At 34.9% G+C, this 12,866-nt stretch overlaps 1 protein-coding gene across 1 annotated transcript; it reads right to left on the bottom strand.

Moving 5' to 3' along the window:
• Nucleotides 1–1,259: 1,259 nt before the first annotated feature.
• On the bottom strand, nt 1,260–10,857 carry LOC126830157 (uncharacterized). Its single transcript, XM_050560449.1, has 7 exons — nt 10,556–10,857; nt 9,914–10,072; nt 9,532–9,665; nt 7,520–7,663; nt 6,594–6,755; nt 5,582–5,808; nt 1,260–3,515 (listed from the first exon to the last, which is right to left on the bottom strand). Exons 1-7 carry the CDS (start codon nt 10,614–10,616, stop codon nt 3,434–3,436), a joined length of 969 nt encoding a protein of 322 aa, XP_050416406.1. The 5' UTR covers nt 10,617–10,857; the 3' UTR covers nt 1,260–3,433.
• Between the last annotated feature and the right edge of the window lie 2,009 nt (nt 10,858–12,866).

Raw genomic sequence — 12,866 nt, forward strand, 5'->3', positions numbered from 1 at the left:
ATTGTAGAACACAGACTTCACATTATCCAAAATGGTTAATATGCTTGCATGAGTCACTTGAAGCTGTGATATGAACTTGAAGACATCAAGGTGGCGACACTACTTTTCATCATTCATTGTACGATTGACCTATTTCTCAGATGATAGATTCATGTTCTTGGTGTTTTATATCTAATTTTGCTTTCTGGTTAATGGACCTGCATGATGTATTTCGTTGAAATGCACTGCTGGGTAGTGTCTGTATTTGAAGTCGTTTCAAGGTCTTGTGCAAGACATTGCATAATATACTATTCAGAAACAGTACAAAACTGCGGAAATGCACTACTGTTTTTATTAGAGGTAACCAGTGTATTATGATAACAGGCCAATTGCCTACACATGAACATAAACAGTTCATATGGGCGGCTTATCCGACAGGCCCCATCATTTCACTCCCCATTATTTCACTCGCAATGATATATACCTCAAAAGTGAAAATGGACGTTTTTGATTTTTGTCTGGCATGCTCCTAATCAACGTCCAATCACAATTTGGGGCAATCTGACCCACTCCTCTTGCAGCGCCACGGACAATTCTTGCAGTGTTGTCCGTTGACGAACACGTCTCCCAATCAAACGTAACAGCATGCGGCAGTTTTCGTCAACCCTTCTTTGAAGTGTCCAATTTGACAATGAACCCCTCCCACGTGTATGGCGCTATTGCGTGTCGCATGTGTAGCTCAGTGGTTCTGTTGGGGGATAAGTTCTTCATCTGTGAACATACTCTCAAAGCATGTCAAGTGTCCATGACCATTTATCATATTGCAAAATGCATAGGTATTTGCATTTCAATATCCCCTACTTTTTTTTTGAAGAGTACATCTAGTTATAGCACTTGTGCTAATGCACTAGTGCAATATCAATATATTACTTAATGTCTCGCACTCAACCATTGAACCAACCAAATTTGGCCAAAATATAAACTGGTTAGTGCTTCTGCTCCCCACACAATGTGAAAATAGGCATGATTTGTCAGAAATTGTGATTTAGATAAGGACTTTTTAAAGCAACTATCATAGAAAATTTTAGAGACTTCACTTAGTACGGTAATTTTCAGCAGAGATACAAGTTAGATTTCATATTCAATAGATAAAGTATTATCTGAGGTCGAACTTGACCATCTAATGCCGCATGCTGAGAAACAACGATTGTTTACCATATCTTTAAATAATACTAGCTTCTCACACAGATGATTTCACAAGGAAGTAAAATACACAACAGTTTGTCTTCAATCAGTTTATTCACATTTAATTTGATTCTAATATAAACATTTCAATTGTTACCATTATAAACTGAATTCATTATAGCACTACAGTTCAATTTGCACTATAAACCTGAAGATGAAAACCTTACAAACAGTATGCTGCAAAAGGTCTTGCTCATAATCATGTAACATTGTTTAAGGCTGTAACCCAAAATTCTTCTTCAACAATGCTTAGATTACTAGAATCTTGTCAAAATTATTCCATTTACCTATATGAAGGTTACAAATGCAATTTCAAAATAGAATTTATATTAAAGGCTCAATACCACTCTTGTTGTAACTGAATAATATGTCCCAATCTTTTTCGGTCAACAAATTGCACTATTTTACAATATTCTAATTAATTGATGATACAAATTTCATCTTAACACACCTAATTTAAAAAAATTGGAAAAATTCAACTAAATGATTTGAAAAGCCTGATGTAAAGCTTTTCAAATGTGACTTGGATTTAAAAATATTTTCGAACCCTCTGGACAAGTAAAATAGGATTTAATGGATAATTTACACAACAGGTAAGACACTAACACATCTAGTACTTAGAATAAGGCTATTTTTTTTATTTCTGGAGCTGTCAAGCCAGCAAGAGTGTTAATGTCCCTTTAAACTATATCTTTAACCCTTCCTGAGCTAATCCCGACAATCGTCGGGATAATTTTATAGTCTGTCAGAGCGGCACCCGACGATAGTCGGGAAGTTTATTTAACTTGGTTTACTCCCCTGTAAAAGCATGGTTTTAACCTTAGATGGTGTATAACACGAGTTTTTATTACAAGTTTTTATTACGAGGGGGTTTCCTCTATTGACGGAACAGCCATCAATAGTCAGAACAGCCGAGGAATGGCGTCCTTCACAACAAAAAGACTGCGACTGAATTTAGCCGTGAGTCCCGATGTCGATGACGTCACGCCTATATTGGATTCGGGTAGTGACTATACTATTAGTGGGGATTCTTCTTGTGATGAAAATTCAGATGTTTGTCACAAAGTAAAGACACAAAAAAGGGAGACTTCTCCGGAAGAAATTATTCGTCTGCTTTTATACAGTCGCGCACGTAGATCGCTACCAATATAGACGTATACGATATGGTCAAATTGGTTACCATGGCAACCCTAATGTGAATATTTCGGTATATATTATTGTTATTTTCCAAATATTTAATTTATTTTTATTTTATTGTTAATAAAAACTTGTTAATGATGATTTTTATATGTGTGTTGCCTACCGCAAAATTGTCAATACTGCTCGTTTACATTTTATTATTTTTAGAAAAAAACATTATTATCACAATTTAGTGACTTTTCCCCAAAAACCTATACTATTCTTACAAAAGAGATATCTATCATGTTAATAATCCATATAGCTTTATTCCTGACCATCTTGAATTTTTTAATGACAAGAAAATATCCAATATTTCATTTATGACAATAATATGGCAGCCATTTTGAAACACACTGGTAACCATAGTAACCATAAAATCTAAACTAAACATATGCAAAAATCCCAAGTCATATATAATGGATATACATTTGCAATTTTACAGTTGTAGTCGCATTCATATTCAAGGTATGCATGGTTTTTCACAACAGGGTCTAAAGCTTGATTTTTACTCAATATTTGCATAGCCCTCTATGGGTATGAAGTGGTTAGCTCAGGAAGGGTTAAAATGTACCACAAGTTATCTCATTTATTTCAATATTATATACACAGTTCTATAAAACATTCATCAACTCATCACCTACAGGTTAATCTCATAATGGAAAATGATGTATAAATTGCACAAACTATTTTGCAATGGGATGGCAGTGATTTTTCTGCCCACTCTTCATGAAATACCAAGTTCAATAATAGCCACACCTGACAAAGAGAACCAGGCTAAAAATGAAGATTGTTCTTCTCAGCAGGTCTCAAGTGAAAGGGGACAGTAAGACTTATTAGTAATATTTCAACAAATTATTTGGATGAAATCAATTTCAAGCATTGATATCAAAAATAGCCCTTTCTCTAAACTTAGACAATTTATCGACCCAACACAATGGAACATTAATAATCAATTTTTGAAAAATTTCATTTAACTTAAAATGACATTTCCACTGTATATTATTGAGTATGCTTTTAACAAGGTTAAGGTTTATTTAAAGCTAGATATCTTCTTATCCACCATTGCTATACAAGGTTTCATTTCAACTCTTTCTACACTCACTTCTAACAACCTGGAAAATAAAATAACATTGATTAAATGATGCGGCAGATAGCAGATAGTTTACCTTGGACGAGATGTCATTTTGTGGATTTGTTTGTTTGTCCAGGGCATATCTCCAAACACTCCTGCACACACCCAGGGCTGTCGGTAATTTTTCACAGTTGATCAAAAAGTCCAATTTTGTCAAATTTGATTAGCAAATTTAAAAATTGATTAGCAGTTTTTCAGTTTCAACGTAAAACACCTAAATAACAAGATATTACTTTAATTCATAACAAATATGATTTGTGAATGTGATGTAGACATTTAGTTAGGTCTGAAGCCAATTCTTGACAGTGACTTCCGAAGCCCCACTCATTTTAATTGTTATTATTTTGTAACGTTAGAAATCTTCGTTAGAAAACAATTTCGTCTGCTTTTGATGTGTATTATTATTTTTATTCAATCGGGCGCACCTCGATTAACTAGACACACGCGATATAAACAATAATATTTTACGGGAATTTATACTTTGATTTATCATTTTACAATACGTTAGCATGTATTTATTTTTTATATTTTTTTACAATACCTGGGGGATACACTGGATTTATTTCTTTCAAAATGAATATGATAAAATTACTTGATGTCTCGCGACGTGAGTGGTACTACTTGATTCCCTATTTCCGGTTTAATAGTCCCTATTCATAGAGTTATGTCCCTGTTTATATATTATTGTGTCTGGGTAGTTCGAGAAGAAAATGTCATGCAGAGAATTCAGTTTTGTTTATAAAATTTTATTCAACATTTTATACACGTTGAAAGTATTGAGTAAGCCTTCTAGTCTTCAAAATGTGGATTATTCTTGTGTCAATATCCAAAATGACAGGCATATTAATGATTCGCAACTGCGAATCAAAAACGTTAAGATTTGCATTTTTGGTTAGCAACGGACAAAATATGTATCGCAAATTGCTCTGCGATACTGATTGTCGGCAGCCCTGCGCACACCCTATAAACAACCATGAGTGGTATGTCCAACCTATGATCTAGTGGCACACCTGGCATTAAGATTGCTATGACAAACACTGTTGCCAAATAGCCACCCATAACATTTATTTTTTATAGCTTTCGGTATAGCACCTAGAGGCATTGTCCAATTCGAACAAAACTTTTACTTAAGCATAGATCTCACATAGTACGCCATCCAGGTCAATACATTTTTAAACAGCCTATCTTGCACAAAATGTGTCTTCTACAGTTTTGATCTTTTGACATGGTTTTCACTGGAGGGGTTTAGGAAGCCATTTTTAACACCTTTATTTCAAATCGGTGGGTGTCAAGCCACAAAAGATTAACAAGCAATCACCAATCAATTCATCAATCAATTCACCAATCAATTATCGGTGAGATTAAAACTCGCTCGCGTAGGTCTTTGTTGATTACTTTGATAATTTTATAATCTCTTATAAGACAGTTGTGACAAATACTCAAGAATACCCATGAATTATTCACAGTCAGAAAAATATTCCTAGCACCTGTTGGGAACATTTGTTGCGTATGCCGATTTAACCTGAATACGTAAGTTTGTTCACCCCATGGATCTATCCGAACCGTGTGACCACGACCTGGACATAGAACGACAGATTATCAATGAATATGTGATGCCAAAGACAAGTGTGCGATCAACTGAAAACAATGAAGAAGATAAATTAACGACAGATTTGACCTATTCAAAATGCCTACGCATGTTAAATGAAATAAAAATTAATGGAATAAAATTTTGAATGTACAGAAAGGTTTATCATATTTAAAAGGAATAACGTTTGGGGATTCGAAGCTACATTACAATAATACATCCGGTTTTCGAAGTTACAATAATACTTCCGGTTTTGAGAAAACTGAGTATTCCGACACTCTGCGTAATCCAACATATTGTAACAATCCCGTACGATGTCTGATTTGACAGAGTCCACTGTACTTTAAATGTCAGCATTTACAAGGTTTATATTCTTTCAGCTAGTTTCATTGAAATTTTCAGCCAGACTACTACAATCTGTTTTTATCAATTCATTAAACAAATTACTTAATACTTGCCATTCTTTAAATTCTTCCACTTCCTGCTTTTGTAAAGAACAGGCTTTTATAGCTTGTTTAGTCAATGCTGCTAATGAACGATAGCAACTATCTTTAGTTTTACAATGACTAGCATCATCCCAATCAGGTAAATTACCAACTTCTTCCCAGGCTTTCTCTATATAATCTAGAGCTGTATTCCATGAGTTAGCCTCTGCTAGTTGTTTACCTTGTCCAACACAAGCCGTCTGAAACCCAATTAAACTTTTGTTAGAAAAAAATTATTCAACATAGGCCAAATTCTCGGGTTGAAATTTTGTCATCTTCGTTCCCGCTAAAATGGTCTATAAAATCAGACAATTAATAATCTTGCTGATGAGAACTCACGTGACGCGGCGAACAGCTTTGAATTCTGTCCAGTGACCCCACGCACTACTGTATGAATTTTATTACCAATAAATAATTCCGATTTCAAAGAAGAATATCATAGCAGAACTATTATTTTATTATTTTTTTGTTGAACATCACAACAAACGATTATCACCATATTAACTTAACACTGATAAAATTTCTTCTAGACTGGCTTTGTAGGAACGAAAATATTTTTGCAACGAGAATTTGTGCATATAAAACGCGACCTAACATCCAAATAACCTACTTTTCAGCATCATTCAAGACGGGCATCTACCATGCAGTGATTGAATATTTGACCATACATGTGCATTTCCACACATGTGGACCACAGTGGATGTTTACATGTATGTTTTCAACAAGCAACTGAACATTTTTCGGGTGAATGGTAGAAAAGTTTGAAATCTTTTTCCACATGATAAATTTGACAAGTTTATGCCCAATGTTTACCAAAACCAACAAGTGAAACTCCAGTGCTGATCTTATGTCAGTGTACTACTGAGAATGATGTGTGCAACATCTAAAATGTGACGGTAATGTAGAGTCTCCTACACGAAAAGTGAATGATAAATTACATATTCACACAAGTTACACTCTGCTAATCAAAGTATGGACTGCTCACCTTGAAGCTCATGACATGTGTTTTTACTCTTCTGTAACAAAAAGCATCACGCCCAGAACCAAATCTGGAGTTAGGTAAGGATTTATAAATATTTCTCTGTAAATATTCTAGATTTTTAATAAGTGGTGTAACATCAGGTCTAGGTAGTGAATTTAACACTTCCTGTAAAATAAAGTACATATATAAAATGGTAATAATTTAATCAACGATGATTGCTTAAACTCATCCACACCTTTCTTAAATTTAAAATATAATAGATAACAAAAATTCTTACTCATGTAAAGTAAAAGATAGGTTGCCAGGCACTGAATCATACGCCCACAGCAGCTAAATCGTCCGGGCAGTCAACAAGAGTTGTCGCATATTTTTACTTTTTTCGGTAATGAAATATTTATAATACACTAAAATCTGATTAAGAGCAACAACTCACGAAGTAATTATCAGAAAACTATTAGAATTTGTTTGGTTTTTATAAAGTTCTGCCCCATGCTAACGTTGGCCTCTAGAGCGTCCACAGGATTTTTCAAAGTGATCAAGGGTCCATAACTCTGGTAGTAATTATCGGAAATCGCTGAAAATCAATGGGCTTCTTCGTCTCAAGACCTTAAACACTGTGTATAAATTTAAAGTCAATCAGATGTTAACTTTAGCCTTTAGACCGTCCACAAGCAATTGTGGACGCCGGACGGACGTGACGACAATAAACGACCACATTTCAATGTGGGCGTATAAAAATTGTATCATGCTGCTGAAATTTCAGAAGTAGGAACTACTTTTTAGAAGATCCCCCCTTAGCACTGGCCAAAAGATGAGGAGTCATTCTTTGAAATAAATTCAGGAATCTTTCTTTGTTTTTAGTTGCTAAAGAAATACAAACATGTAATTACAATGTATTCATTCCACTTGTTTATTGCTTGTAAACTTACTTGTTTTAGTTGATTGTCACCTCCAACTATTTTCAGAACAACATCAATTATTTGTTGCTGACTTAAAGCTTTTAATTTATCAGTCAACTCACAAACTTGATTTTTCTTTATATCTTTTTTCTTCTTGGCTGGTGAACCATAGGACTGAAATCAAATGTAAGTATTAAAATAATAAAAAGCTACAATTCAACAAATGGATATCAACAGATTGCCAGCTTATGTAAATTTAAGAACTATGAGCTATTTCATCATTACCAGCAATATAGATGTTACATTTTTTGTTAATTACATCCAAAAGTGAAACAGGAGCTTGTCAGATACCCTAATACGGCCTAAAGCAAAAGTGCATCATTGCAGTAACACTTTAATTGTGCAGTGAGTCTAAGCTTTAAATGATATGCACTTGTAAAAACAAGGCAACACTTCCCTCTCTTACCAATGATGGAATAATGTGATAACTTGCACACCTTTCTATACTTTGCTAATGCTAGGTTCCCATTACAGTGCAATGTGTTACAATAGGATTGTTCCTATTGAGTCCAAGATCTAATACATGCAGATATGTCAGGACATGTTTCGATATGATCAACACGATTGCTAGGACTGACCTCAATCATCACGATTACTCTTCGATTAAAACCACAAATTCAATCGTAGCTCGAATCGTGACAGCGGTAACCTCGCTAAGGAAAAAAAAGGCAAAAGTTAGGCTGATGTCCCCAGCCGAAATCCCAAAATAAATAGATGACAAAAATTAATTAATAGCACATTTATTTTTTTCAAAAGTATCGAGCAATCAAACTATACACTAAGTTTCATCACTCTCTATCAAATAGAATCAAGATTATCTTGTCCCAAAGCATCGACCAATGAAATTGATTAGCTCTGCTTAGCTTCAGCTCAAAATGTTAATCATTGAACTCAGTCAAGACATTCACCTAATGAACATCTACATCAGGTTTAAACATTCTACCTCAATTAAAAGCAGATTTGTTATGTCTTATGTTCCAAAGTCTTGACCAATCAAATTGCTTATCGCTAAGCAGAAAATTCTCACTATCGAACTTAGCCAAGGTAATGATATAATGAATCTATATTCGGAGTTTCATCGATCTCACTTCATTATAACCAAAGTTATCGTGCCCCAAAGCATCAGCCAATTAGATTGCTTTTCTCTGCTTACCGTAAGCATACAATGTTCATTATTGAACTCCATCAAGGCATTCACCTAATGAAAGCCTACACCAAGTTTGAACATTCTACATCAATCAGAATGAGAGTTATTGTGTTCCAACTTCTCAACCAATCAAATTTTTTATCGCTCTGCTTACCCTGAGCAGAAAATGCTCATTATCGAACTTAGTCAAGGTATTGATGTAATGAAACTATAGACACAAAGTTTCATCACTTTCACTTAATTAGAACTAAAGTTATAGTGTCCCAAAGCATCAACCAATCCAATTGCTTATCTCTGCTTACCCTAAGCAGAAAATGCTCATCTTGAACTCCATCAAGGCATTGACCTAATAAACACCTACACCAAGTTTGAACATTCTAGCTCAATTAGAAGGAGAGTTATTGTGTTCCAACGTCTCGGCCAATCAAATTGCTTATCGCTCTGCTCACCCGGAGCAGAAAATGCTCATTATCGAACTTAATCAAGGTACTGATGTAATGAAACTATACACCAAGTTTTATCCCTCTCACTTAATAAGCACCAAAGTTATCGTGTCCCAAAGCATCAACCAATCAAATTGCTTACCCTAAGCAGAACATGCTTATCTTTGAACTCCATCAAGGCATTGACCTAATAAATACCTACACCAAGTTTGAACATTCTAGCTCAATTAGAAAGAGAGTTATTGTGTCCCTAAAAGTGTGACGGACAGACAGATGGACGAACCCATTTTAATAGTCCCCTGCTTTCTTCAAAGGCGGGGGGACAAAAACAGATACATGTACATTTGGTGATGGTGATATTAATATTAATAATTGTAGTTTTTAACAATTACTATTAAAAAATCTGTATCTTCTGAGGTATCTTCTTGATATAAAACCAGCCTCTTCCGGACTCCACGAAGTGCTGAATTGGTTCTTCCTGGTGTGTCTGTGTCTTTTTCAACAGCTGGTGAACTGACTGAATCATCTGAAATAAAAAGTTTTTATAAGAATCCTGAGCAAAACAATGGAGGGAGGTTGAAATGGACTCTGTCTGTACTTTCCAGAGTACATTTCATATGAAACTCTGTACACACATCAACCTATTAGAATTTCTAGGATTGTCTCAAGGCAGTGTCTACAAATGTACCAGAAGGATAATTCTGAAGGGTGGCATTCACAAAAGTGAATGAGCAAACCAAAAAACAGTTTAAACATGTGGAAATGTATTAATACCCAATTGTGTTAAATCTGTGGTTACAGATTTGCGAGGCGATTTTCTTGGACTTGTCCTGGTTGCTGTGGTTGATTTTGATTTTCTCCCTCTCTGTCGTATAATTGACTCATCAGGTGTAACTGTTGGAGTTATAGGTCGCCATTGGTTCGGAAGGTCACCTGTAAAATGCAAGAAGTTAATATCAAGACCTCATTAACTCACCTCAATTTCATCCCTATTAGTTACACAGTAGCGATAAAGCCAATATTCACTGTGGATCAGTTTGCATAATCATAGTCACATGATAGTGCTCAAGAGTCAAAAGGTGCATTTTAATTATTTGGTCCTAGTAAGGCTATTTTAGTTTTGTGAGACACTATACACATTAAAAAAACAAAATGAGTTTACACAGGGAAATTCAATGCCGTTAATCCTAGCTAGAAACAAAAACATTGATCAATGTGACTGTTTTTAATATTTAGCAAAGTTCTCTAGAAGAGGTTAGGTGGATCAACAAACCCAATAATAAATGACTTGTGAATGTCACTATTGAATGTGACGTCGTACGTACTCCTTTATCAATTCACAGACATTTTAAATTAATTAGCTATAGGCCAGTTCATTTTTATCTAGAATTAGTAAATTACAGTAGCAATAACAACCTGTGTCGATTAGATATTCTCTTAGCGGTTGACGCGCACGTCTTGGTGATCTCGTCGCCATTTTTCTTATTCTCCTGCTGGCCTTTGCCTTCTTGGGGCTTTTTCCAGGCTTTTGATCCTATATTAGACGTTATTTTTTTTACCATAAACCATACAGAACGACTGTAATTTTTTAATAAAATAGGTGCGCTACTTATCCAGGTGTGATTTACACCTTATCAAAACATAAACTGTTATTTACACGAGAACATTATTAAAGCCCCGGGAAATAATTTCCTTCGTGGTTCGCGGTTTAACGGCATATCGTGTTTTGATTGGATGGCGAAGCGTGGGAATGAGGCCCGCCACCTAGCGTGCCAACAACAGTGACAGTTATCTTTATTATTATAACCCTGACCGAAAGAGCATTCACACCGTACACGGAGTATTATTTTTGTAAAGTGCATCTTGATAGCATATATTGTGCTAAAATATAGTCTCCATGTCACCATGTGCCCCAAAGACGAGACACATACAATAAACAAAAACACTGCATAAATTAGAAATCTTCTCAACCAGACCCATAAGCATATCGTTATATTTATACATTACTAAAAAAATACATAAATAAATAGTTATCTTTTTTATTTAACAAATGTTCACATGGCTAAAAATGTTATATTTATTTTTATTATACTTTATTAGGCCTGTGAAACCATGGTGTAAAATAATAAAATATGAATCACTCCACACTAGTTTGCGTGTTCTGGCTCCGGAAATGGTACCGGTATAATTTTATTTCGATAATTCGCTTGCGCGTAGGTTTGTTTTTTTTTTTTTTGCAGTGGCGGGAAAACGCAGGACCCGAAGAAAACCCACCAGATTATACGGACGAGTCTACCTGATGTCATATACAAGCTTGGGATCGAATGCCCACGCCTTTTGAAGATCCCACCCATTCCACCCGGTCGATTGCACCCAAAGGCTATTCTCTAACCAACCCTGCATGTTGCAATGTGTCCATTAGCCTACTAAGTCGAAAGTATAGCTTTTCTGACATGATTAATGATTACTTTTATCAAAGGAAATGTGGTTTGATGTCCTACTGTAGCCTATATATTATTATACTGCATCGACTGCATGGGCTAATAATAAAGACGGGATCACCTTTATCATCGAAGTCTTAGACGTGCGTATATATGTTTCAAATTATATGAGACATTGACAAATTACACCTGATTATCATCTAAAACAATATTTAAAAATGAGCAAGTAATTAAATAAAAAAAAGGTAGCCAACGCAATTTAATTCATTGTTTTAAATAGTGTTATAAAAATCTTATCTTATCTTATCTTATCTTATCTAAGGATGATCATTGCACATTTCAGGTTGATCACTGCACGCTAATTTTATACACTTATCAGACTCTGAAGAGAGAAGTGGCAAGTATTCATAGATATTTTGCATACCTAACCATATTTTTTATGTTGAACGAAGCTGTGGCCTCGGGGACCTCTTTCCCCAAAAAATAAATCATAAAAAAGCTGGGCTACAATGGAACATCTTTCAATATATTGTTATTGATTTTATATCTACTCTTTTATTGTGCAGTGAATAAGTATTATAATTAAATAGGGATTAGCCTATATTTTATAATCTTTCAAAATTAGAACAGATTGTATCATATACATCAAAACAACCTTCAGTTAATAATAGAGACCTATGGAAATAGATCGATATGTTTACAATAACAAAGAAACGCATCGCTGCCAAGGGTAATACAAAATAAAGCTCCATTTTTACAATAAAAAGCTACGGGAATTTCCCTAAATGTTGAGGAATTATTCTATTGTAACGTACGATACACGATAAAAATTTTTTTTTGACCCAGCCAACCGTACCAGTGGGCCTCCAAATTTATACAAACAAGGGTTATACGCTGGTATACGCTGCGCGACTAATTAAAGTAGCTAAGTCTCATACTCAATATCATCCAAAACTTTCGACAATGAAAACACGAATTATCTGTCAATTTTAATCGACATTGGTGTTGTGATCTTACCGGGAAAAGATGGGCTTCTGATATCCAATATTTAAGACAAAATAAACATTTTACGATTGGTACACGAATCGTGTTTAATGCGTTTCAGCGCAATTTGTAACAAGCGACTCGGAAGAACGAGGTAAGACATATTCCACAAGTCATGTCAAACGGTGAGCCCATATTCTTATCTGGAGAGCATACGCAATAAATACTATCGTTGTAAACTGGAATAACCAGACGCTAGAGATTGCCATTCGATTGAGACTTCTGGCGTATTTCGCCGAACA

This window comes from Patella vulgata, chromosome 8 (assembly GCF_932274485.2).
Source record: "Patella vulgata chromosome 8, xgPatVulg1.2, whole genome shotgun sequence".
Taxonomy (NCBI): domain Eukaryota; kingdom Metazoa; phylum Mollusca; class Gastropoda; family Patellidae; genus Patella; species Patella vulgata.